General features: G+C 43.8%; 1 protein-coding gene across 1 annotated transcript in view; it reads left to right on the top strand.

Moving 5' to 3' along the window:
* Positions 1–27768, top strand: part of ANTXR1 (ANTXR cell adhesion molecule 1) — a 152565-nt gene continuing 124797 nt past the window's right edge. Inside the window, exons 1-5 of the mRNA XM_063311570.1 lie at positions 1–399; positions 17237–17308; positions 19371–19442; positions 25745–25826; positions 26208–26241. Of these exons, the coding sequence (XP_063167640.1) occupies positions 248–399; positions 17237–17308; positions 19371–19442; positions 25745–25826; positions 26208–26241 (412 nt within the window). The 5' untranslated portion in view covers positions 1–247. The remainder of the gene's footprint in view (positions 400–17236; positions 17309–19370; positions 19443–25744; positions 25827–26207; positions 26242–27768) is intronic.

Here is a 27768-nt window from a genome sequence, read left to right as displayed (position 1 = left end):
CCGGAAGTTGCCAAGCGCATCGCAGCCAGCTGCAGGGTTGGCTCAGCTGAGCTGGAAGCGAAAGGCAGAGGATCCCAAAGTGAAATCCGAAGCCACAGAACAGAACTCCGGACGGCCTTTCCCCCTTTCCAGAGTCAGGGTTCGATATCCTCGGCGGCGGCTGCACGGCCTTAAGACCGAGGCGCTTCGGAAGACGAGAGCGAAGCAGCCCATCTTCCCTTCCCCCGTGGGCCGGCTGGACACAGGAATGGCTCGCCCGCAGCAGAAACTTTTCCTCCGGAGTTTGCAGTGTCTCTTCCTGGCGGCCGTGATGGTCACCTGTGATGGGCAAGGTGGGAAGACAGGGGACGGGGGAGCCGCCTGCTACGGGGGCTTCGACTTGTACTTCATTTTAGACAAGTAAGTTGGCCTGCATTCGGGGGGGCTGCTGGGCTCGACGAGGCTGGGCTCCGGCGGGCCTGCCAAGCTGGGATTGTGCGTCCCGGGTGCCCGTTGATTTTTGTGTCGGGAACGGGTGCGACAGCTGCCATTTTTTAACAACTCTGCAGCAGCTGTTCCTCGCCGTTGGGTTCCGAATCTGGACAAAAGTGGTTGTCGGAGGCTGCATTCCTCTTCCGTCCAGATAATGTCGAAGGAAAAGATTTGACTCTTGCGCTAGTCTTGTCCGATGCTGCTTTGTTTTGGAAATGCTTTAGCAAAGAGTGACTGTCAACTTTGGTTATGCTTCGAAATGCCACTTCCCGAGCGCAGCAAACCTCTCTCTCTAATCTTCCCCGATGGGATGTAGGAATTCCCACTGAACAACTTTTTGTGGTCTCTGATCTCCGGAGCAAATTCAGACTTGCTCCATGTCAGAAAATGCATTGTTACGATGGCTGTTGTTTGTTTGTTTGTTTGTTTGTTTATTGCCTATTTTCCCCTTAAGTCTGAGTCACTGTTCCTTTGTTCTCCATTAATGAAATGCACATTTACCCCCCTTCGCTGCTTTCTCTAGCTAATTGTATCCAGAGAAGACGTAAAATGCTTACTCAGCTTATTTGCCCCACAGCTGACAAGATGCACTGTGTTTGCATAAGAGGTCTGGGGCTGTATTCTTAAATATCGGCCAGATGCACAAGCGTTTAAGACTGAAGCAGCCGGAGAATGTTAACAACATTAACAGAGGCTGACATGTTAAACAAACAAACAAACAAACAAAATATTTTATATGATCTGAAGTTCGAAAGAGCCACATTTAGCATATCCCTGAGGCTTTGAAAATACGATTTGGTGGTGCTCTTTCTGCCAAGAGCAGAAACTTTTTCAAAAACTATCATGGAGAGCTACCCGTTTCCGGAGGGTCTTGCCTGCAGCACACAGGGAGAGTCTTTGAAAATGGCTTTTTAAATCCAGTTTGTGTGCTACTTTTCCAAAAGGAAAGTATGACCCATATACAGGTAGTCCTCTCTTAACAACCATACGTTTAGTGATGGTTCGGACTTCCGATGGTGCTGAAAAAACTGACTTGTGACTGGTCCTCACACTTACAACCATCGCAGCATCCCCGCAGTCACATGATCACGATTTGGGCACTTGGCAACCAGTTCGCATTTATGACTCTGCAGCATCCCATGATCACGTGATTGCCATTTTCAACCTTCCTGGCTGGATTCTGGCAAGCAAAATCAATGGGGAATTGTGTGATTTGCTTAACGGCCACATGGTTCACTTAACACCCGTGGTGATTTGCTTAACGACCGCTGCAAAAAAGGTAGTAAAATCAGGTCAGATTCACTTAATGACTGCTTTGCTTAACAACCTGAATTCTGGTTCCAATTGTGATTGTTAAGTTACTACCTGTAACCTACCTGTCTGCAGGGGAGGGTCAAAAGGTGGCTATGATGCTGCAATTGAAACTGCCCTTTTTATGTGAGCTTTGATCACCCCATCATGGCTGCCATCTTGACTTTTTTGACCCTGCCCACCAGACACTCCCAAGCAGTAGCAATAGAAATCACCAAAGGCTTCTTTGAAAAATGGATGGAGCGGCTCCTCTACCTTCCCCATTGCCTTTTCTGAGTCTGAAAAAACAGTTTTGTTTGCACAACCTTCTTAACTCATTAAGTTTGCCTTGCTTTCTGGGTTCACACGATCCATTGAACCGTAAAGAAACTTTAAGGGTTGGGCACCCGTAGGCTAAGCCACAGAAAACAACCACCCCAAACTAAACACAAGCCGCTAGATGTTTAACTGTCCGGGTGAAATGTGTTGTGCAAACCAACCCACAACCGGCGTGGAAGGCAGCTGGAGAGCGAGCGAGTTATGTAAAGGAGAGACAGGCATTTGTTCTTGAAGACAGCAAGCGGCCTGGCAGGGAAAGTGATTCTAGTTTCCTGCCTTGGAGTGTAAGTGTTGCCTGCAGATCTCTGGGTTTTCATTTCGGTCTAATATTTCCTTCCAAGTGCAAGTTTTGTGGCTTTGCTTCTGGGAAGACTTTCCCAACCCGGCGCCCTCTAGATGTGCAGGGCTGCCTCTCTTAGAACTCCCTGCCAGCACAACTGCAAGAGGGGACGGGGAGAGGCAGAGGCCCCATGGATAAAACACTCGTGAAATGCTCTGGGCTTTCCCTGCTCAGGAAAAACCGGCTTAATTAAGGGGGCATTTCCCTATTCTGGAGAACTAACTCTGCTTCCGAGAGAGGGGAATGGAATGGAGGAAGAGCCAGAGGGAGGAGAATTTGGAACAGGCGGGATGGGTACCTGCAGAGGGGAAGTGCAGGCGTTCCCAGGACCTGCAGAGCCACCCATATGGAACCCCTGAGAAGGTCAGAAGCAGCTGAAATGTTGGTTGGTTGTCTGACCGTCATCTTCTCTGCTGGTGCTCCGAAATGGTCACATGCTGAGAACCGGCTGGGCTTGAGTGACACGCTTAGCCACACACCAGCCAATGGCAGACTTAGCCTAGTGTCTTGTGGGTTCCTGGTCTGTTTTAGTTTATGGTTCAGTGTGTTCTGCAAACCTTGAAAAAGAAGTAAACCGAATAAACATTGAGTAAGTCAGATCCGCAAAGATGTCCAATATTTAGATTTAAAATACTCCTTTAACTAACGGAGGTATAAGACATTGTGGCTGAACCTACTATGCCATGGGTGGAGGGTGGGTGGTAACCTTTTCCCTCAGTCAGGGAGGGTCCATGGGGGGGGTACAAAAAGTCAAGATGGAGGTCTCAGCTGTGCAATCAAAGCCCCTCCCTTTTTTACATGCTTCACAATGCACATAAAGCACATAAAACAAGGTTTAGTTGTCTGGATGCAACCACCATTTTGCCTTTTTGGACCTTCCTCCCCAATGCAAATTTTTGCTTACAAAAACTTACTTTCCTTCTTTGTCCTAGGTTTTGATAGCATGGGGGAGGCTTAAAGTAGGGGTTTTTTAAAGTGATCATGTGCAAAAGGGAGGGTAGATTTTTGTAACTAGACTCTTTACTGCAGTGTTGCTCAACCTTGGCAACTTTAAGATGTGTGGACTTCAACTCCCAGAATTCTCCAGCCAGCATGGCTGGCTGGGGAATTCTGGGAGTTGAAATCCACACATCTTAAAGTTGCCAAGGTTGAGCAACATTGCTCTAAAGGAAAGCCAGGATCTGTGGTCCCAATCCAGATCCAATCATTGTTTTCAAGTCAAGGCAGTAAATCCTGTAGGACTGAGCAGCATACAAGCCCCAGTCGAAAATGCAAAGTAGAGCAGGATGATGCACATCTGAGTTCAAGATGGACTTTGTTGCCTTCTCTGACAGGGTGAGCCCATCACCCATCTCTACTCCCTCCTCTTTTGAGTGGAGCCCTGAACCTTGGGCTTGGAGACCATCCCTCCCCCTTCCTTCTCCACAAGGTCTCCTGAAGCCATTCCTCCCTGCACTTCAAGGAAAACTGGTGCTTGTAGAACGCTCCTGCGTTCACCCCTCTTGGCACACACACAGCTAACTTTTCGTCTGCCTGCTGGTTCCAAAGCAAAGTGGGTGCTCAGAATGTTGCATCTCCCCTTGTCTTTACGGGTAAGGGAGGTCGAGAGCCGTCCCTTCTAATACATATGCATGGAATTCACACACCGCATGTAAAGCCACAGTCTCTTCGTGGAGTAAGCTCCATACGCTGCCTTAAGCTGTAAAGCATGACCTACAAACCACAGTAGCTGAGTGTACAGAATACGTGAAGCCCCGACTAAGCAGAACACATGAATTAAGCCAAAGATCTGAGAGACTGGTGAAGGGATTGGAGTCTGATGATGGAGAGGTGGAAAGGGGGGATAAACAGAGATGATTTGTGTGGAAGGAGGTGCTTAAGTTTTACAGTGCGTGTACCGATTCCTTCTCTGTCTCTGGGGAATTGAACAGAACTAAGTTCCATAATGTTGCACAGTCCAAGGCTACCCAGAAGTTGTTTTTCATGTGATGAGTGTTAACAAGTAATTGTATTTTTCTTCTGGCTAAATGTGTCTGAGACGCGTTGGCTCTGATCCCCACAAACAGCCTTTCTCCAAGCCTGTGCCTTAACCAAGGCCTAGCTGTCTTGGCTAATCTGGGTGGGCCCTGTAATAGTTGTGAAATGTCCCTGTTTAGGAACGTTCATCTTCCCTGAATCATTCCCTGACCCTTTCTCAGATTTTATGTTGGATGATACTTGGGGACAAGAAGATTCAAAAGTGGTCAAGGCTCATTTGAGGCATGGGAATTGGTCTAGCTTTGTAGCTTGATGAAGCAAAAGGCATCTTATTTTGCAGCAAATAAGAAGTGGTGAAGTGAAGATGGTGGTCGTGACAGTGCCATAGAACTCTGCCCATGTGATATGGGCATCTCATGTGCAAAGCACATAAAAACAGGCAGAGCTTGGATCACACCATCATGACCGCCATCTTGACTCTCTTTTTTTACCATACCCTGCAGATACCCCTGAACAGAACATTGAACTTTTAATATTGTACAGTTTGGGTTGGGAATGCATGTTAGTCTGTTTATCTGTAGCAATGAAAAACAGCAGATGATTCTGTAATAAAATATGCTTTATGACAATAAAAGTTTTTGTAGATTAGACTCCACTTCTCTGAAATGTGAATGGCAATTGTAACTTTGGAGAAGGGCGAGGAGGATGGATCAAATGGCATTGGATAACAAAGTAAAAATGCTATTTTACTCCACTGTCGACAGTTTTATGCCAGGGATCTGGGGAGGTCAAAAAAGTCAAGATGGTGGCCATGACTTTACAGTCAAAGCCTTGCCCCTTTAGTATGTGCATGGAGAAAGGGGCATGGCTTCTATTTCACAGTAACGGCCTCCTTTTAAAAATGCCTTCGCCAAATTGGTTACATTGCAATCCTTTATACAGCCCATAAATAAAATCAAAAGAAACCAGTGTTATCCCCCCATAAGCCAAGAGGCTGTCCAAAAAACCCCATCCAGCTAACGTGATAATGTCTATCTTGATTTGACCTGGGTAGGATACTGGGTTTGTTAGTAGCATTTTCTGTTTCCTGAATGCCAACTCTCTGTCTAACTAGGAAAGAGGTAAGTGTAGAAGACTGAGGGAATGGCCTTGACAGATAGGAGGAAGAGGCAATGGTCAGATAAAAGGGGCTTGAGCCCAAGCCAAGAAAGTAACGTGAGTTACATCTCAACAAGCTGCTCCCTAGTTCTCATGAAGATAAAGACAGGGAGGAGGGGCGTATATCCAGACTTGCACGGTTCTGTTACTATTGCTTTACAATAGAAGTAGTACTGATCTTCATGGCATTGGTTTCCTAGTCTGGTCTATCTTGATGGGCTGACAGTAAATCAACAGCTGAACAGAAACATCACCAGTGGCCTCCAAGGATTTCACATCAGTATCAGAGCACCTCTCCGACCATAAGTCCTCCTAGATGACAGCCTGACCTCCAACCCAGTCCAGAAAGGGCTTCTGTTCTTCTGCCTTCCCACTGAACTATCCCAATATCCTTCCTTCTCATTTGTCCATGCAGGGTTAGAAATCTAGCACAGCCTCTAAAAACACACATGGACTATATTTTGGCATGGCACCATGATAAGGAGGGTGAAGTTGGCGGGTGTTCATGGTGGGCAGAGAGAAATAGCTTTCAATCCAGATTATGAATCATCAGGGTTTCCCCCTTCACCCTCTTATTTGTTCTTATTTATTTTCAGAATGTATTGAGGAATTGGCTAGCATGGGTTGGTAGAGCAGCCATTCCTGCGTCAGGAGGACCTAGTTTTGGTGGGTAGGTGTCTTTTAAGGAAGTTTTCAGCAGGAATCCTTAAATAGGATCTGGAGTATTTGTTGACATCTCCCAAACTTCTGGATCTCATGGGAATGTTCCATTTCCTGTACAACATAAGCATTTACTAAATTCCGTATTTCTGATTTAAAATATGTTTTGATGTCTCTTGGAGATGACTATTTGAAGTCTGTTTCTGTCAGCTGGGGAGTCAAAAGGAATGAAACAGCCTCTATTCTCTGAAGTTTGAAATGAATGCTTGCTTTGAGTTTTCCTGTGATTTACACCACTTCATTCATCTTATTATCCTGTTACTTCATTTTCCCCCCTCTTTGTCTGGTTAATTATTATTATTATTTTAGAATGTGAGATCTCTTTCTCAGCTAGGCATGGAGGTTGGTCTATGCGGCAGTTCAGGGCTCTCCAAAGGAAAGGGAGAAAAGGAAGCACTCCGGAACTGATGGGTGGGGCTTGGGGGTGTGCGGAGGGAGACCCAGCTGACCTTTGCACTGGCGGGATTAGTTCCTTATTCAACATGCAGCAGAAAGAGGCCTGAGGAGTTTTTCTTCCTGATTTCTTCTGTATTGATAATTTTTTTGGAAAATAAGACCAAAACAATTGGAAAGTGACAGAAGCCATCTTCTATGATCCTGGAAAGAAGGTCATCTAATCATCAAACTGCAGAATCCTAGAATTGGAAGGGCCATTTTGGTCATCAAGGTCCATCTCTTGCCCCATGCAGGAATCCAAATTCAGGCCTCTGCGGGAGGTGGCTGTCCAGCCTTTGCTTGGGCACAGCCAACGAAGAGGAACCCACCACATCTCTTGGTCAACAGTTCCATTGTTCAACTGCTCTTATGATTAGGAATTCAACCAGAATCTGCCTTGATATAACTCAAGGCTCTTTTCCATGTCCTCCATTCGACAGAGAGCAGGTTTGGACATCATTTCTTCAGGTACTTGATCAGGGCTATCACAACATGGTTCTCAGAACAAAGTAGTTGGGCTTCCCTCAGCCTCTTCTCCAAGGACCTTCTAGACTCCCAATAATCCTTGTTCTCCTTCTTTGTGTCCAGTCCAACCATCTCTTCTTTTGCCTGTGCCACCCATTCCCAGGGATATGTAGCCATGCAGTGTGGGTTTTGTCTTTCAAAAAGTGTCCTCAAAAGAAAACAACAATGCAGAAAAAGCCCCAGATTTCCTGACTATTTAACATTTAATGCAATGACTTCAAGTTCCTGTTGCCATGCCAAAGTCCTCCCTCTAGCATCATTTTCTACTTCCCCATCTTTGAGGTGAGAGTTGCTCATCTTGTGAATGCATTTCCACTTTCTGGCAAAACCCCCAAAACCTGTTTTTTTTCCCTTACAGAATTGTAGAAAATATTGCTACATAAAATAATAATGCTGAGCCAAAAGCCAGTCTTGCAGTTTCTCAAATGTTTTCTTCTGTTTGTTTGTTTGTTTTGTTTTATCTCATTTTGAAAGTGTTTGAAAATGTATTTCATTCTTTTTGGTTCCATCTGGGTACCATTCGTTCTGTTGTTAAGAGATGGCAGCTGATGGTGCTTTTGGTTACCCATCTTTCCATTTCTTTGAAGCTTCCCTTCATTTCTCACAATCTGAAAAGCACCATGAGAAGAACGCACCTGAAGTTTAACGAAGGTGGGGGAAACGGCTGGAGAGCTGATGCTATCTGGCCAAGCATTCCTTGGTCACTTTATAATTAAATTCAGTTCATTGTTTTTCATCAGATTGAATAAGAACCGGTGCCAAACAAACAAAAAACAACAAACTGCAAGAAAAGTAACAGAGTTTTTGTTGATTAGATTGGTACGGTGCCAAATCTTTACAGACTCACAGTGGCTTGTGTACTTCAATAATTAAAACATCCACAGTCTATAACATTATATATACACACACACACACATACAGACACACACACACATACATATAGACACAGTATATATATACAGAATGTATGTATGTATGTATGTATATATATGCGTCTGTGTATATATATATTTATATATCCTCATGTGGTGCAGAGTGGCAGGCGGCAGCACTGCAACTGAAACTCTCCCCACGACCCGGGTTCGAACCCAGTGGAAGCTGGATTCTCTCTGGGCAGCCGGCTCAGGCCGACTCGGCCTTCCATCCTTCCGAGGTCGGTGAAATGAGCACCCGGCTTGCTGGGGAAGGCAATGGCAAACCACCTGGCTCTATAGTCTGCCAAGGAAACGTCACAAAAGCAGTGTCCCCCCAAAGGGTCAGACATGACTCGGTGCTTGCCCAGGGGACCTTTCACCTTTCATACATATATACATATACATACAGTATGCATACTATATATATATAATGGTAGACACATAACATTAAAACATTTACGGTAACATATAGCCATTAGCATAAGTAACATTTCAGTAATAAATATAATCATACGTAGAATCTCAGAGCAGTGGGACATCAACCACTGAAGTCCTAAGACCCATTTGGTTTTCATTGTTTACTAGAAGGCCTGTATAGTATTGTGCAGGCTAACCTGATCTCTAAGAGAGGGCTGTTCCCTACTGGAAATTTGACCCAGTGACCTTCTCTAAAGTCATTTCCATAATCTGCTAGTGATCCTTTTCTGAGTGAAGATGTGAAGGACTGAATTGGACCTTCTGTAAGCAAAATAGGTGCCCCCACTTAGCAAATACTCAAACAGGTGTCTCAACACCTTCTCATTGCCAAACATCACATTCGTTAGCGTGGATGGCTTTGTCTCAAGGGCTGGCCAAATATTTCTGCACTGAGCTGCTCCAGGGAAAGAATTACGGCATCTTTGGAAGGCCCAGGACCAAGATGCTATGTTCAGTAGGGTCCCCAGACTTGGCTCCCCTGATATAATTATGCAGCATAGATGTTTATCCTGTACTCCAGGATCTGTGGATATAATGCCCATAAAACTACTTTTGCTTCTTAAACAGAGCATCGGGGCTGGTGTTATTATGGTTGGTCGCACAGTCAGCCAGAAGTTCAGGCTGGATTTGGCATTTTTATCCACCTATCGAGTCCTTCCCAAGGACCTGGGATAGGCAGATGTTGTTGTTTGATGGTGTTAAAGGTATCACTGCAGTTTCTAAGCTGTTCCAAGTAAAGCTGCCTGTTGCAATTGACTGATATTATTATTATTTATTTATTTATTTATCTAATTTGTCCCCGCCCATCTCCTCCCACTGGGGGACTCTGAGCGGTTATTATTATTATAATCTACAATTAGATTCACAGTCTAAGACTGGTAGAAACTTAATAATTCAAGTCCTAACCAAAGGCATTATTATTATTATTATTATTAATTATTATTATTTGCACATAATCCAAAGGAAAGCAGGACTGAGGAGACTCAGATTCAAGTGACCTTCAACTGTGGAGGTCCCCTGGTTGAATCTGAGTTCGTTTTTCTCTCTTAGTCTAATACACCTCACAGAATCTATTACTGCAGAAATAAAACGAAGGAAGATTCCAATCTCAGCCACCTTGAACTTCTTGGAAAAAGATGAGCTATAAATCTAACAACAAAAAAAATAATAAGTCAAATCCTTCCTGGACTGGGGCACAGTTGCTGGATGCTGCTGGCTTCTAAGGGAAAACTCCTGCTTTGACACTGGTACAGTTGAGGACAATTCAAGCTTGTCTCGCTCCTCAGCTGGGCACAAGACAATGTCATGGGGACATGGCAGAAAAAACGTTGCCAGGGCACGCTTGGCCCTGGTTAGCTGCAAATGGGGACACAGCCAAGGAGATCAGAGCCTGCTTAAGCCACCTACCAAATAAATTTCTTGGTGTTTCTTCAGCTGGGAATCTCCTGACTCATGATTCACCCTCTAAACCATTAATTACACTGTATATTTAAAAGTATATTTTTAAAAGAATTGAAGCCAGTTGGGGCAGTGAGTCTGACAGATGTTAAGGAAGGTGTTCCCCAGAGCACCCCACCGCCATTCCCTGAGATAATCTGAGTAGTCAAAAGAAGTACTGCATTTTCTGGGTAGACACTGAAAAAGGTCTCGTGCTAACTATCCCAATTCTGCAGGCAGAAGCACGCTAGCGACAGCTGAAAAAAGATATTTCAGTGCAAATGTCAATTAATTCAGCTCTGGGTGTCATGGGCCTCAAGGCTGGGCTTCAGTTTTTTCTTCTTTTCTCTGCACAGGAAATGTATTTTATTTTTATTTTTTTGTAGTATTTGCAGATCACTTTGCAGACCAAAAAAGAAAGCAATCAAGAAAAAAAAACCCTGAAGTGCTTTGCATAAAAATCATTACAATAAAAAAAAAAAATAGATCAAGAAAATAGCACAGTCAATGAAACCAATAGTTAATTGGTTTTATTTAAAGAGCAGTTAAGGCAGCTGATGGAAAGGCCAACAGAGAAATCAAAAGCAAGGAGAAGATAAACCATTTTCTTCAGAATGCAGCATTTGGTTATACAAACTCTAAACTCTCAGCTCATTTTTAAAATTTTAGTCCTTTCAGCTGTGGCAAACTTTTTTTCCTCATTTTTTTTCTGGTGAAAAACATTGGATTTTTAAGTGCTTTGTTAAATCTGTGCACCCAGAAGCGAAAACGTCTTCCTTGAAATGACTTTCCCCCCTTTTTTTGCTGGCACTCAACTTAGGAGTGGTAGCATTTTTCTGTGCAAATCTTTGTGTGGGAAGATGGAAAAAAGAGCTGTAATTTTAGATGTTTGGATTCTTGTTCCAAGGGGAGAAAAAAAGCTTCAAGATGTACTTATGTGGCGAATTTAAAAAGTGGCGTGTAGCTCAGAAACCACCCAAAACGTAAGTCCTGCGTCCAGGGAGACCCATGTTGCAGCACCGGAGTTCATTCACAGCCTCTTCAACGCCTGTGCATAATCCAGGCCATTCTCCTTCTCTTTCGGGTGCCTTCGCTCTGCTCAGAACCATGGAAAATCAATCAGGGTTTCTTAGCTCGGTTGCGACTGCTTCTCATCCTCAGCTGCATCTCTGGAAAAGGAAAAAAGGATGTGGAAACTCTTCAGAGCGGTCTAGTCCAATGGGATCTGGAAGCAAGGGCCTGGTCAAAAAAGTCAAAATGGCAGCTTCAACTGCATACCGTAGTTGCCACTGCCGTCTTGACTGCTTTTGACCTTTTCCTGGAGACATCTCTGTTCACCAGCTAGGATCTGAGCATGGGACTGTATTTTCCTGAGTTTCTGGTGTTTGAGGACAACGATTTCAAAGGAGGGAATAAACAAGTATTTCTCAAACTTGGCAACTTTAAAACATGTGGACTTCAACTCCCAGAATTTCCCAGCCAGCATGCTGGCTGGGGAATTCTGGGAGTTGAAGTCCACATGTCTTAAAGTTGCTGAGTTTGAGAAACACTGGAATAAATGGATTGTCTCAGAAAGGCATTTAGCTGTTTAGGTGAGTTATAGTCACATATTACTGGCTCAGCTTTCTCCATCTCTAACACTGAAGTCATAGATGTCTGCTTCTAACTACGATGGCACTCAAATGACAAAAGGTGCATCAAGACATCCTGGCATATTTATCAGCTGTCATCCCCACCCCAACGCATGCTTATGCTTAAAACTGACCTGCACAGATTTCTGATTAGGAGGGGGAGAAATTCATTTGCTTGGCATTTAAATATGGATCTCATCTTGTACTTACTAAACTGATGCATGAACTAGAACTTGGTTATCTGAAGATTACAGTTTTCTGCATTTGGCAATGCAATTCACTAACAATTTTTAAAAGTTTAGTGAGGAAAATTATTAATAAAATGTACATATTCATAAACGTAATGTGGGGGAAATTCTTGGTGAAAAGTGTATACAGATTTAAAATTGCAAATAAAAATGGTTTTTATTTCTAGAAACATGCATCTAAATGCACAAAGCATTTAGGGTGACCTTTAAAGAAAAACTTGCATATTTACAAAAATGACCAATAAAATGAGAAACGGAGAGAAGTTAAATTGCTATGTTCTTACCCTTTTGCAAATGTAGTTTATAATTCTTGCTTATTTATATGACTCAAAATAATTTGCTGTCAATCCGTTTCTATGATCCGTATTAAGAGGTAGCATGGTTTATTGCAGTGTTTCTCAACCTTGATAACTTTAAGATGCGTGGACTTCGTCCACACATGTTAAAGTTGCCAAGGTTGGGAAACACTGGTTTAGTGGTTGGTTGTTGAGCTAGGAATGGGGAGACCCAGGTCCAAGTCCATTCCCAGCCACAATGCCAGCCAGATGTTCTGTCCAGATGGTTCTTCGCAAAGGCCCTGATTGGTAGATTCCCCTGCTCCTCCCACCTGTGCTGGGGAAGCCAGCCCCAATGTGTTCCTTTCTGTGGGTGAGTCTTTGAGAAGCCAAGGTTGTCATCCATTGGCTTTTTTCATAAGCCCCCTGCCATGGACTGAAGTTTGCCTGTCTTACACCTGGTAGGCAATTTTACCATTTTTGCTAAGAAGGAGAAATTGGCAGAACTTACATCAATTTCACCCCCCCACCACCCTTGGGAGAAGCGGTTTTCCATTCCAATGCTTCATTGGGAGACAATTTTAAAAGAAAGTGGGGAGGGGGACCTCCACCATTTCACAGCTTGGAGAGATGGAAAGAAATCCAGCTATCTTTATTGTAAGGTTGCATTAAGAGAATCTTACATGACTGAAAGTATTTCTCCCCTCCTCTCCTTTTACTCTCCTGAACACTGGGAGGGTCCCTTCGGAAACGCTTCCCATGCCCCTTTCTCCTTCTGTGGGCTGAGAAACCTTCTGCATGATGGCTGTCCAGTCTGCGGCTCTCCCTCCCGTCTCCCAAGGTCACTCCCGCAGGCCATTACACAGGTTCTCTCTGATCAGCTGACACTTGCCTGGAACATGGTCCAGCTTTATGTGGGAAGGTCCCATTGGAAAACGGCATCAGCCAGGGGGTGAAACGGCCATGGAGGGCAGGGGCCAGAGGCTGTGCCCACCACAGCAGGCAGTAGCTAGAGTAGATGCATTTACCTAAGTGAAAAACAGGCAGGCAGATTGCACAGACTTACTTGCACCAGCAGAGGTTAGAAAACGTTTCTTTTGACACCGACCAAGGAAAGATGGGAAAGTTTCATTCCTTGCGAGCTGGGTGTGTGTGTGTGTCTGTGTGTGTGTGTGTGTGGTTTGAGAATGACACCATTCACTTCTGTCCTCCAGAAACAGAAGGTGGGCCTTCCTCACACTGGGGCAAGCAGAAGGTGCAGGGGAGCCCTAAGTGAAAATGTGGTTTTCTGGCACATTGTGTTCTGGGAGTGCAGCCCATTGTGCTTTCTTTAATAAACCATGGTTTACTGTAAATTATGGTTTAGTAGAGTGAGAATCCTTTTCTGTACCATCATGCCACAGCATTGTTCCTGGGGCAAAGCTGGAGAAATTATCTTCATTAGCCACTGATTGGAGCTCCAGGGTTGGGTAGAAGGCATGATGATGTCTCAGACATCACCATGTCTGCATAAATTTTGCAGATTACATCATTCTCTTAATTTGCCTCTTCTTGCCCCTTTCTCTGGATGCTTGTGGATAGGAAGGGAAAAAGGGAATTCTGCTGGAATCACTGCTTTCTCCAGCAAGCCCCTTCCTGGGTGTAGATTCATCAGACTTGGCAGCCACATTCTCCCCTTCAGCCTGCACATCTGGTCCTAAGAGGGGATTTATTTCCCAGCTGGCTTGTGCTTTGAGTTCACTCTACAAAGCAGGATAGCAAACCTTGGTTTAACCCTACAACTTTTTTTATACCTGTGATGCACTTAAGAGCATCATTTCTCCACAGAGATCTTTCGGACACAACTTATGTTAGAAGAGCTTTGTATGCCGAATACGTTCTATGGATGAGTCAGAAAACAAATCTGGCTACATTGACTCACGTCACTGGATTTAAAGAAGGAAGACAATGCAGAATGGTGACCTATTTTGATTATTGGAAGGCAAAAAATCTATGCATTTCTAAACATTCAATCTTTTTATATGTCATCGTGAATTATCTTGAGTTTTATGTTGAATAATCAAGTTTAAAGGAGGAAATGCTTTTGAACAAGAGAAGGCTGGTTGGATTCTGCTATAATTGGCAGCGCACTGGATTTGTTTTGTGGCATCAAATCCAGTTTGAAATGCAGTAGCCCCTTGAGATGCCATTTCAAAATGCCTAAGCCTGGGCAGTGAGAATGCTGCAAAAAGGGTCAGGTTTGAGAAGGAGCTCACCATCATGCCAGCATTTTCATGCAGTTACTTTTGAGCCTTGTCTGCAGTCAGGATTCACCCAGGACTTTTGCTTCACTGAGGCCCCAGGAGGTTTGAGCTGTTATCTCTCTCTATAATTCACAAATGCCACTGGAGCAGAAGTGAGAGCATTGCACCCTCCAAGACACTGTTTCTCTGTCTGACCACTGTTTGCAGGAAGTAGAGCTGCCCAGCTCTTTCAGTGCTCCCCTTCCAAAACCCCAAATGATCTTGTTTGTGTCAATCACAATTTTGTCCAGGGCTTACCCCAGATGATCAGCGCACATGTGTGCATGGGCAGTTCCTTTGCTTTGGCTGCAGTCTGGGGGGAAGCTGTCTGGGCATTGATGAGGGCTGGAAAAACCCATGGCTGGCTGCCTGAATCTTTGGGAAGATGTAACTGCCTCTGCGCTGCAAAAGTAAGGGTGCTTCAGTTTCGCAACACACCGGTGGACTTTGCTAAGAACCCCTTGGAATGGCTGGAGGGTGATCTGTTAGAGAGGCCTAGAGGATCTTGCACTCAGCAAGGTGTCAGGCTAGATAACCTCTATGGTGTATCCCAGTTCTGTGATTTTGTGAAGGCTTTGCAGAGCCCTAATGTATGGGCTTTTCTGGAAAGCAGGATCCTTGGCAGACCAGGGCCTGCTTCCCTCCACCTTCCCTGAGCTTTCAGCCTATCCCTACAGCACACACACACCCACACACACCCACACACACACACACCATCCTGGGAGTCAAGATCATTGCTTGAACAAAAGGATGAAGAGCCATCTAAAGCCTACAAGTATCAGGTTGATCAACTGAGGGATAGGGAGACGTAATAGACACAACTGTACCACAACTCCCAGATGGTCTCCACCACTGGCCATGCTGAGTGGAACTACCAAGATTTGTGGTTGGGTGACTTCTTGGCTCGGACTTAAAGAACTAGCATTTTCCTTCTTGCATTTACACAGTATCTGGGTTGGAAGGGGTCATTTCCCAATCCCTGATCTTGTGGCTGGACATTCAACAGGAAGCCAGTTATACAGTATCTTAAAGGTGGACAAGCCAAGTTGTGTTTTGTCATGACAGGACAGCCTTCCTTTTATCCTGTGAATGATGGCTAATTCTGCCACGTTATATTGTGATTAGGTTCGTGCAACGTTTTCCACCAGCTCATTGAAAGATCTGGTAGATGCATTCACATAACATGTGAAAGTTGGCTAACGTTAACCTTGTTGAGGTGTTGTGGTATTTTTATAGCTTAGAGGGTTGTGTGAAACTAAAAGGTTCATCTCATTTTGTTCGTTCGTTTGTTTGTTTTAGTTCCATGTATGGTGTGAACCCTGGAAAATGAATGTAGCTTTTGAGAGTTAGGAATTGAGGCTGGCAGCTAAGCAGAAGTCAGAAAAGTCAGGAGGGAGGCTGTGACTGTGCAATTGAAGCCCAGCTCCTATTTTACGTTGTCACATGTTGTCACACGTGCAAGGCAGATTGAAAAAAGGCAGAGCTTTGATCACACAGCAATGGCCACCATCTTGACCTTTTTGACTTTCATAGGGGACCCACCTGCAGCTAAGAGAGGAGTTATGAGCCACAAAATGCCTCTGCTCTGAATTTCACCTTAGCCACAAATTCACAGTGTATCCCTTGGTCCCATGTGCCAGAATTCCACTGCTGCCCCTGTGAAAGGTATTGCCACATTAATCTATGGCAGGGTTTCTCCACCAGGGTTCTGTGGCACCCTCAGGTTCCATGAGAGGTCATTAAGGGTTCCCGAGCAGATCACAATTTATTTAGAAAATTATTTCAAATTCGGGCAACTTCACTTTAAAGAGGCCGGTTTCATCCTTTATTTTTATTTAAGAACATGGTTAATGCATCTATACAGGCCTGCCCATGAAATGAATAGAATAATTTTGTAACTCCTGGCCTATATGTGAGCCTGAATGTGCAGGGTTCCCTGAGGCCTGAAAAATATTTCAAGGGTTCCTGCAGAGTGCAATGTCGACATACATTCAAAACGCATTGTGGGACAAACTCAATGTACATGCTAATGCACATGCTAATGAGGCATGCTGGATTTGCCAGGACCTCCAGCAGGCCCAAGGTCACCCAGCTGGTTTTCATGCCTAAGGCAGTTTTTTGTTAAGGTGGATAATTGTTGTAACCGCCTTTATTGCAATAATGACCAAATATTTGCTGTTTCCATGCGTGGAAGGGGCAGCTCAGCAATGCACGTGGAGAGACTTGTATACTTAAAAAAAGAAGACAATGAAATAAGAGCACCATTAGATTGCTCAAGAACCCACCTCCTGGTTTCAAAAGTTAGAGACCTATTATATCATCAATGGGATCCATCCCCAAAGTGTGTGTGTGTGTGCATGTGTGTAGGATTGAAGATGAAATTGTTCTCTTCTAGGGTCATTTTTATAGGTTTTCCCAGGGGTCAACCTGAAACATAAATAATCTGTACAGGCTCTCCAAAGCCACTCTTGAAATATGGCCATTTCCCTTCCTTCTTTCCAGAGAAGACAAGAGGAATTTTTAGCAGAAGATCAGATTCTGTCCCAAGGAGCAAAGCTGGTATCTCTGTGAACCACCCAGGGTCCCCCATGTGGGGGAGATGGGCGGTGATAAAAATATGATTAATAAATCTCTATGAACTGAACCTCAGTAAAAAGGCAGCAACCCAAACATTTCTACAATGAAATCAATACTCCCTGGCATGATCTCTTTTTCAGATCAGGAAGTGTCCTACACCACTGGAGTGAAATCTACTACTTTGTGGAACATCTGGCTCACAAATTTATAAGGTAAGCAATTATGGGTGGCTGAGAGTATGGCATGTGGGTATCAGTGGGCTGAACCATCTGGCTTTGATTCTCTGTATATTTACTCAAAAGTCAGTGCCAGAGCATTCAGTGGGGCCTGCTCCAGACACAGCAGTCACTGGAAGAAACCTACTCAGGATCAAGTCTATTGATTGTAGCCTCCTTGTCTAATCATGATGCAGGCTAGGTGAGAATCAAGCAGATGTTTTTGTGGGTTTTTTCCTTGTCTTGACTGAAGTTTGGACTCTTCAAACCCTGTTGTCCCCTTGATTCTCAGCAACACTGTAACTGAAGGAAATTTATTGAGCAATAAATAATTGAGAAAAAAACTGAGTTTGTTTTGCTGCTTTTGTTGCCTTAAACTAGTTTTCCTCTTAAATGTAGAAAGGGAACACAATTTTCAAAGAATTCCAAACAGTTTGTTTCCTCTGTGTTTTCATGAGCACGAAGTCCTGGAGATTATCAGAACCTTATTTATTCTTTTCACGGAGGTCTAGATTTTTTAGAGAAAGAAAATTGCAACAGTTCTGGGTCTTCAGGTTTGGTCCTAGCCCTGTTAAGCAATCAAGTAAAACTTTAATTGAAATGTCATGAATTCTTTCAGAGGATCTATGATAGGAAAGCTGTGGTTTGGTAAGATGTTGAGAAACTGTTCAAGATTTATTTAAGGTTGCAAACTACTTTGGTAAATCTCCTAGATGGGCTTTTTTGGTTGATAAGGGCATAAAAGCCCTTATTAAATAAAACAATCCTTGGTTCTGCTCGGACTATAGCATCCAAAGAATGATCTGGAGATTAATTTACATTTGTAGAAGAGGCATGCCTTAAGAATGATGTAAGAAATGGTTCTCTTTCTGCTGGCGGGACAAAAGATTATATACGATCTGCAGATATAGCCAGTTCCAGGGGAAGGGGATCAGAAAGTTAAGATGGCGGTTATGATTGCACAATTGAAGCCCCATCTCTCCTCTAGGTGCATCATGCGTGAAAAAAGAGGCGTGGCTACAATCTTGACTTTTTTGACCTCCCTCCAGATTTCCCTGCCAGGATCCATCCCTCAGTTTCCATGAGAGGGATTATTCTCTTATTCTGCTTTCTGGAGAAAATATCATAGCTAGTTGAATGAGGAGCTTTCAAAGAAGAGGTTTCTCTGTATTAATCTCAGAGATGGAGCAGAGAAAATGCTGGTTCACATTTGGATGCATCCCGGAGGTTGTGCGCTGCCCCAAGTCTTTTTGACTGGAACACTCTTGATTGTAAACCGCCCAGAATCCCCTTCTCAGGGGAGAAGAGCAGTGATGGAAATTTGAAATATAAAATAAATAAATAAAACTGTTATAAGAAAACAGATAAATAAAATGGGCCTCCATCTAAGATAAAGGGCCAAGAGCCATGTTCAACCTTGAAAGCCTTGGCTTTGATCCCTGAAGTCTTTCCAGAAATTTCTACAGTATTGGAATGTTTAATCTGATAGGTATATTATTCAACAAATGATAAGCAAAGTTTAATTTTGTCATGATCCTTCCTCCGTCCGGGGGGGGGCGGGTTGTTCCCCAGTGTGCAACTCAAAGGCTGAATGCAGTCCTCAGCCTGAAAAAGTCCTGATTTAAATTCACAGGAAGAATATTTGTAAGGTGTCCAAGTCTCTTAGAGAAACCAGAAGTTTATGGAGGCATCCACAGGAGAAGGAGGGTCAAGTAAGTCAAGATAGCAGCCATGACCACATGATCCAAGTTCTGCGCTGGGAATTTTTTATGTGTTCTGTGCAGGGAACGCACATAAAAAGGGGTAAGGCTTCATTTGCTCAGTCCCAGCTGCCATCTTGACTTTTTTGACCCCCTTTTGTGAACACTGTAGCAGAGGCAGTTCATGTATTCACTACCAGTAATTAAGGGTACAGGCATGTTGCCATGTTTGCCCATGGGGGGGAGGGAGGGAAGGAAGGAAGGAAGGAAGGAAGGAAGGAAGGAAGGAAGGAAGGAAGGAAGGAAGGAAGGAAGGAAGGGAGGAAGGAGTCCTAACTGTGGTGTCTTTCTTTCTGCAGCCCCCAGCTGAGAATGTCTTTCATCGTTTTCTCCACTAGAGGCACAACCCTCATGAGGCTGACAGAAGACAGGTAAGAAAGGGGAAACGAAGGAGGGGCTGCACTGTTCTAGGACCTTCCATGCTGGATGTTATCCTGCACACAAAGGTCGACGTTACACACTGGGTAGCAAGTCTGAGCAACCTACCTCTTAAGGACCACCTCTTCCAAATCCCCAAATGGTCCCTGGGACAGATGTTGGGGAGGGAGTGGACCTTTTTTCAGCCAAGGGTCAGGGGGCCAACATGGCTGTTTTTTAAAAAAGTTGTACAACTGTCCTGTTTTGCCCAGGGAGGATTTTCGATTTATCAGTAATTGTGTTTGCATTGTTACTTTGGGTTTTAAGACCAGCAACAATTACTAGGAGTAAACCTATTGTAGATGTCACATAGGCATCCAGGAGAAGCAGAGGTTTTGAGGCTGAGCTCTGCCCTCCCAGCTAGAAGAAGTGGGAAAAAATAGGCGCAAAGCTGAACGTAAGAGAGAGAGGGGGACAGACAGCAGGTGAAGGCGGGGAGTGGGTGGGCATCAGCTCTGCAGCCCTAATGCAGTGCACTAAACCAGTGTTTCTCAACCTTGGTAACTTTAAGATACATGGACTCCAACTCCCAGAATTCTCACTGCACTAAACCATGCCTTGCTAAACCATGCTGGGTCGAATAAGCTACAGCTGCTTGGGTTTGCAACTTGTCTGAAGCTGTACGGTCTAGAAACAACAACATCGGGGTTTCTACCAGAGCTGAACTATGCTTGGCTTTTGAATGTATATATTGGATGCATCCAGATCTTCCTGCCCAGCGGGTGTCTGTCCTTTGCTCCCCCTGCTGGGAGGCACAGATTCAGGGCCATCCATGGAGGAGGGGGTCAAAAAAGTCAAGATGGTGGCAGCAACTCTGCAGTTGAGGCCCCACCTCAATTGCCGGGCTCCAATTGCCTGGTTGTGACTGCCATCTTGACCGTCTTTTTTTCCCTTAGCAGCAACTGGTCCTTCCTGTCCCCTCAGCCCAGCTCACATCATTCTCACTGTCTCTCGAAAGAACACAGACTGAATTCCTACAACTTGTTAAACCTGGGGCAGTAAAACACACCTGCAGTCCTCACGGAACAAGCCTGCCCAACAAATAAGCCATAAATTACCCATTTTAGTGTGTGATGCCGACTCCTCAAGGCAGAGTTACTGATATATCTTACGTCAACCCTAACCAGGGCCTCAGTGTGGCTAGAAATTAATCCTGATAAAGTGCATGCAGTGTATTTCATTATGTAGGTACAATGGTATGTAGAGACTGTGCAGTCTGTTGTTGAATTTCGGCAGAACAAGGTTTTCTCTTGCATCACTGCAGGTTTTAACGCTTTTTTCTCTGTTTGGACAGCTTTTGCTCCCGTCTGATTATTTCTAAGGACATCAAGTGGAAAGAGTGTTGCCTCTTTCGCTTTGGGAATAACGGGCCCTGTAAATTAAGCCAATAATTCCTCCATAGCAGATTGGGAGGGGCTGCAGACAGGGCGCTCATTAAGGCTGGGCTGCCAGATCTGGGTTGCAATACTACAGGCAACCACTAGATGGCAGCAAAGACGCTTCTGAATTCCTTGCCTTGCCTCTAGTGGCCATCTGGGATTTTGCAGCCCAGATCTGGAAGCTTACAAGTAGGAGCACTGGGTTTGGACTTGATGCCCTCAATGGCCTAGCTCTAGGATTCTATAATTCTGGTTAAATTGAGATTTGGAGATTTCCCAGCTCTTTCCCTACATAGCATTAAGGCTCAAGGTTTGCCAGCGTATGACCCAAACAAGACATCTGTATTTGGGAGGGCAGCATTGCACGAAGGGTTCCAAATGGAGCTCATTTTCCCCGCTGGCACCTTCTAGTGCCTTCAAGAGCCATCCCCCTGTCATGGGCCAAAATAACAGTATTGAGAAGAAGTCTATATCCATTCCATGATGGTTTGGTGTTGCTTTAGGTCACTAGTGTGGAAGTGGCCTCAGGTTCCTGTGCAGGCATGAAATGCTGTTCTTAGACGGCTGTCCCTGCTTTAATGTTGTTTTGTTTTGTGTTACACCTGTATGGAGATCCATGATGCCAAGGGTGAAAATGTCTGGCTGAAAATTAAGGAGGGGGAAAAATTAGATCATAGCCTGAATCTGTAAGGAGGGGGTCAGGAAACCTAAGGCTCAGAATGAGATGAGGCTTGCAAAGCAAGCCAAAAATAACAAAAAAGAGTTCTTTGGGTATGTGTGGAACAAGAAGACAGTCTAACGGTGCTCCTGGTGGGAGAAGATGGCCAGGCGGTGATGGACAATGGGGAAAAGGCTGAACTGCTCAATTCCTGTTTTGCATCTGTTTTTTCGCAGAAGGAAAAAGGGGGTCCAACCAGTCAGAAGGTGCACCATTGGGGTGGGGGTGGGCAGAAGAGATAAATAGGCCAAAATAGGCAAGGGACTGAGGAGAGACACCTACTTGCTTTGAATGAATCCAAGTTGCTGGATTACAACCCAGGATACTAAAGGAACTGGTGGATGTGTTCCCAGACCCACTGGATGTAGTTGTTGACAACTCCTGGAATACGGGAGGAGTGCCAGAAGATTCGAGCATTGCTAACATTGTTCCAATCTTTTTTTTTTTTTTTTAAAAGAAGGGGGTCTAACCCTTCTTTCTTGAACCAAGAAACTACAGGCCAATCAGCTTGACATCAGTACCTGGGAAAATCCTGGAAAAGATCATCAAGCAGTGGGTTAGTGAGGACTTAAAAAAGAACAATGGGATTAGTAGAAGCCAGCATGATCATGTCAGGAAGGTCATAGAAGCCAGCATGAGTTTGTTGAAAATAGATCATGTCAGGGAAGTCATTGTGGGTTCTTTTGACAAAGTGGCCAGATTAGTAGACCAAGGGAACACAGCAGATGTAGTGTTCTTGGAGTTCAGCAAGGCATTTGATAACGAAGACCACAGCCTCCTTCCTGATAGAATGGAACAGTATGGGATAGATGGTCCCACTACCAGATGGATTCTCAAGTTGTTGAATAACTGTACCCAACACATGGTCCTTAATGGACCTCTGTCTACATGAAGGGAGGCTTGCCATGGGATCTCCCAAGGTTCTCTTGGGCCCAGTGCTATTCAACATTTTCATAAATGACTTAGATGAGGGGACAGAAGAGTATGGACACTTTTGAACTTTGGAGAAGATCCTGAGAATACCATGGACAGCCAAGAAAACAAACAAATGGATCATTAAACAAAGCAACCCAGAGTTCTCACTCAGGGCTCCAATGACCAGGCTCAAACTATCATATTCTGGACGTGTTTATGAAAAACTCCAGCTCTCTGAAGAAGTCCATAATTCTGGGAAAGGTGGGAGGAAAGAGAAGAGCACAGCCAGCAGCAAGGTGGATGGACTCATTTACAGCAGCACTAGGTGCACCGTCAAGGGACCTGAAGGACCAGGTTGGGGCCAGATCATCCTGGAGAAGATCCATCTGTGTGGTTGCTAAGAGCCAACACTGACTTGATGGCATATACTCAAGACTTTTTCAACCATGCATGGAATCTATAACTGAGAGGAAGAATGCAGAGAGCGAAACATGGGGCCTTCAAAACCTAAGCAAAAGAGGAAAAGCCAGTGATGGATCTGGGGATGAGATTTGATTGATAATGGTGTCCAGACTATCAGGAAAACTCAAGGATTTTCTGGCCTGCCTTTTGAAGTGAAACAACCCGATCAGCTGCTCCTAGATTAATGTGCAGGTCAGAATGCAGCTATCCTGTTCCTTTTGCAGCTTTGTAATGGCATTTGCAGCTTAAAAATGCACCAAGATGCATGTAACATGCTTATTTCATGCTAAAATACATTTAGAAATGTGTATGTTCAAATAAAATAAGCATATTAAAAACTCATCTAAAAAGACAATGTGATATAAAAATGATTTGCCAAGAAGATCTAAATTTTTAAAAACCCACTATCCTAAGTTAAAAATGCATTAGCTTAATGTCAAGCTTTATTTATTTTTGTATATTGTGATAAGGAAATCTGATGTTCCAAATTTTCACAAATAGCACCAGGGTTCCACGTATGACTGATTGCTTTTAAATTCTCCATTGGAAGGTGAAGTACTGTATGTCTAAGATATTTTTCATTATAATTGCAAACTGTTTCTGAAAGTTATATCAAGACTGTTTCTTTTTCTTTTTTTCCTTTAAACTAAATGGAATGGTCACAGAAAGAGTGACAGTGAGTTCTAGCCAGGCCGGTAAAGAGTATTATATTTATATATAAAGGACTCAGAATATTATAGGAAAAAGGTTCTGGTATGAAAACATAGAATGGCAAGTTGGAAGTATTAGAATACATCACTCCATATTTATCAAGGATAAGTCATGTTCAAGCCTTGAGAAATCAGTGCTGAAACAAGATGCATAAATTTGGTGTCAGTTTTACCAAGAGTAATGGGGTAGCTTGCAGGAATTGATCTGGCAATAAACGTGTGGAACACCAGGTGCCGTGGATCTAATTTATTAACAGTGTTGATAATGCTATAGAGACATAGAATTATGGAGCTGGAAGGGAATCCAGCTCTCTGTAATTCATTCATTCATTCATTCATGGAAATACAAGTAACCCATTCTTGAGAAATGGTTGCCCAGAGATGGAGAACCCACAGCTTCCAGAGGTTGACGGTTCCACAGTTGGACAGATCTTACTGTCAGGGGGCATTTCCTCATATTTAAAACAAAATCTAGATAGCTGCAACTTGCACCTGTCATGAGTACTGATGGCAAGCAGGAGGGGGCCTCGATCCAGGGGGGAAAACGCATGCGTAGTACTGAGGAATTAAGCAACCATTCAAAGAGACACAGATCAGACCCGCCTTGACTTTTGGGGTTTATCTGTCTGGGTTTTTCCCACGCTTCTTCAGTTTGTTAGGATTTTCTGTCTAATGTAGCAGTAATAAAACACTAGAGACCTACTCCTCGTCTCAGCGTGGTTCCTGGCTGTTAGGACAGCACCCATCATTTCTGGTTCTAGATTCTGTGGCCATGGAAAATAGTCCCTGGGCCTTTTCCCCAGGGCACCATTTTGATGGGTTAATGGGGTTAATGGGTTTACTGAGGTACTGCATTTGTGGAGCCCCTGTCATGTCTATTTGGTTTATTGTTTTGGTTGTTTAGCCCAGGCTGCCTGTATATGTAGGTTTATGTGGGTTTAATTGTTTTTAATTGTTTTTATTGTTTCTGGATTTTGTAAGCTGGCCAGAGTCTAAAAGAGTGGGTAGCTATAATACATCTAATAAATTAAATTGAAGTTTATGTATTTGAACACCGATGTCACCACTTCGTCTTCTTTTCTCCAGGCTGAACAACCCAGTTCCTTCAGCCTGTCCTTACAGAACATGTCCCCAAATCTCTGTATCATCTTGGTCACCCTCCCCTGAACCTGCCCTAACCTGTCAATACCCCTCTGAAACTGTGGCACCCAGAACTGTATATGTCACTCCAGGTGTGCTCTGACCAGTGTCGAGTACAAAGACCATGTACCTTTGGTGCAGTCCTTCTTTAAACGCAGCCCAGAACTGTGTTAGCCCGTCTAGCAGCTGCCTCACACTGCTGGCTCATGCTCAGCTTGTTGTCGATGACCACAATCAAATTCTTCCCTGACGTGGTGCTTCCAAGCCACAAATCTCCCTTTCTGTATATGTGCTCTATGTTTTTCCTCCCTAAATATAATATCTTGCATTTCTCTCTCTTGAAGGACACCGTGTTCCTCTCAGCTCAGGTTTCCACCCTTTTGTCCAGTAGCATTAGAAGAGTAAAAGAAGAGTAAGGAGGGAGGGAGAAAGACAGATGTGGGTAAATCTGGCATCTCTTCACTTGCTGGGAACTGCAACAGATGGGCCCAAATCAGACTTTTCCCATGGCTGTTTCCGTAGATACTGGTTCATGGTAAAGTTCAAGGGAAAAATCCAGCTGTCTCCCCCTTTCCTATCCTTAGATTTTTCTCAGGCCTCTGGAAATTGAGCTCACAGGTTGCCATGCCACTGTTATCTTGGGAGGTGCAGGAAAGAATTGAGAAAGATGGGGGTTCTAGCAAAATAGGACTTTTCCCATGCCTAGGAAGCAAAACAGCTGTCAGCCATCTCGCCTTTCTCTGGCTGTCTCAGTGCCATGTCCTGCCTTGAGATAACACTTTTCTTCCACATGTCTATTTCACCACAGCGTCTGAAAATGTTTTATTTCAAGGAGGCTGTGGAGAGCTCAGAGCTGTGGCACCTCTTGCATACCATTCTGGCCCATAGCCAGTCCATTTTCCCTGACCAAAGATTGTCTTCTGCTGTTACAGGGAACAAATCCGTCAAGGCTTAGATGAGCTGCAGAAGGTCATGCCCGGAGGAGACACGTACATGCACGAAGGATTTGAAAGGGTAAATAAGACCAAAGAATATAAGTCTTGATTTTACTGTGGATGCCACGGGCAGAGGGCAGACTGTGCAGCAGAGTCCATGTGGAGGAGGTGTGAAAAAAGTCAAGATGGTGCTTGCCACCATGGCATCAAAGCCCCAGCTCATTTTGATGTGCTTTACACATAGGACACACGTAAAAAGGGGATGGGGCTTCAACCACATGGTCGCAACCTCCAACTTGACTTTTGATTTGCCCCTTATGGCCACGGCTGAACAGTTGCTACCCGTCTCTTCCCAACATGGCAGTTTCTCAGCGTGGCACCATATTCTTGCTACGGACGTTTGAAGCAATATTTTATCCATATGTATACATCATAACAATCCTCTTTGGTTCTGTTTTAGGCAAGCGAGCAAATTTACCATGAAAATGTTCAAGGTAAGAATAAGTTCAGTAAAGTGGTAGTTGTTATTTTTTTCTCATTAGTTAAGAGCGTCTGTCTTCCTTCATGACCCTGCAGACGGTCTTCCCTACTCCTGATATTTGCAATTATTGTGAAGGTGGGGAAAAACTTTTGTTCCTGTGCAGACTGAGATCTTAGAATGGAGTTCCTGGACTGTGGATTGAGCCCACAGATCTCTATCTTGGTGCACATTTTGATATTAAATGCCCACAGAGACATACAGGCACACTTATATGAAAGGAGTAAGTCATTAACCCCATCCCAGCTAGGAACAAAACTGACACTAGGACAGCCAAGAAAAAAATTGCAGGCTATTCAGCACTAATTCTTCCCAGCAGGGAACAACAGGAAGTAATTAAACCTCTGAATGTGCAAGTATTAAAACTTTTTATTAAGGTTGCCAGGAATCTTTGCTAGAGTGCTGGCCTGTCCGGAAATATTATCAGAGTATCTTGGCTATTGCAAAGGGCAATGTAATAAAGTTCTACATTAAATGTTAATAACAGTGCTGTGCCCTGTGAAGCTTCGATTTTAACTGGATTTCTAACTGCTTCTGAATGGAAGTTTGAGCCCATGGAAAGTCTCTCTGGGTGTTTACTCAAAAGTAAACTCCATTGGAGTAACTGAATTTGTTTCTATTTGGAAGCCACTTTTGGACTATTTGCTTGTTAACACAAAAAAAATGAAGTTTTGATTTTGGATTTTGATGATTAAATGGTTTGATTTTAGAGAAATAATGTTACTAAGTGTTTAATTAGTAGTAAGAAAAAAGTACTTTTATGTACTTTTATATCTGTGTTGGAGAAGGTCAGAAGCCACCTCTCTTATACGTTTTTCTGTCTATTCCTGCACTGTTTTAGTTTTTTTTGTTTGTTTCTTTTTTAGACTTTTTAGACTTATATTCTATCTGTCCTATAGTCTGTATTTTGTGTTTAAATTATATCTTGAAAATTAATAAAGCTTTTTTAAAAAAGTAAGCTCCATTGGATTGGGTTCCATAACATTTGAACCTGTTGAGACCCAGTTCTGCTCATTTATTATTATTTTTTAATTTCTTCCACTTCATTTTCTGCCCGACTCACAAAACAACTCTGGGCAGACATCAGAGTGCATTAGTTGCCTAAGCTTGATCAGTGGCTCTGTGGAATCACATCTACAGTGTGAAAACATAGCCTTTGATACCTTCTTGTAATCAAGGATGCTGCTCTTAAGTCACACCTCTAGTTAGAGCCACTGTGGGGCAAACTACACATTACCCACAAATGCAAATGACTGATCAGCAGTTCTGGCTTTTCTAACAAAAAAAGAAAATCCACTTTGAAATGGAAGCAAGTTCAGCAATGGTGCTTAACCCATCTGCCTCATTTCCCTGCTTCAGTTTTAGGCTGTTTTTAAATCCTCTTCTAAAATTTTAAAACCCTGTCTGCTAGGTTAACCTGAGCAGTTGGTTTTCTATAATCTGCCTTTATGTATAATGTGTAAAGCATGGAAGTCATCATCTG

Source organism: Candoia aspera, chromosome 9, assembly GCF_035149785.1.
Source record: "Candoia aspera isolate rCanAsp1 chromosome 9, rCanAsp1.hap2, whole genome shotgun sequence".
NCBI lineage: Eukaryota > Metazoa > Chordata > Lepidosauria > Squamata > Boidae > Candoia > Candoia aspera.
This window is presented reverse-complemented; position numbering and strand designations above follow the sequence as displayed.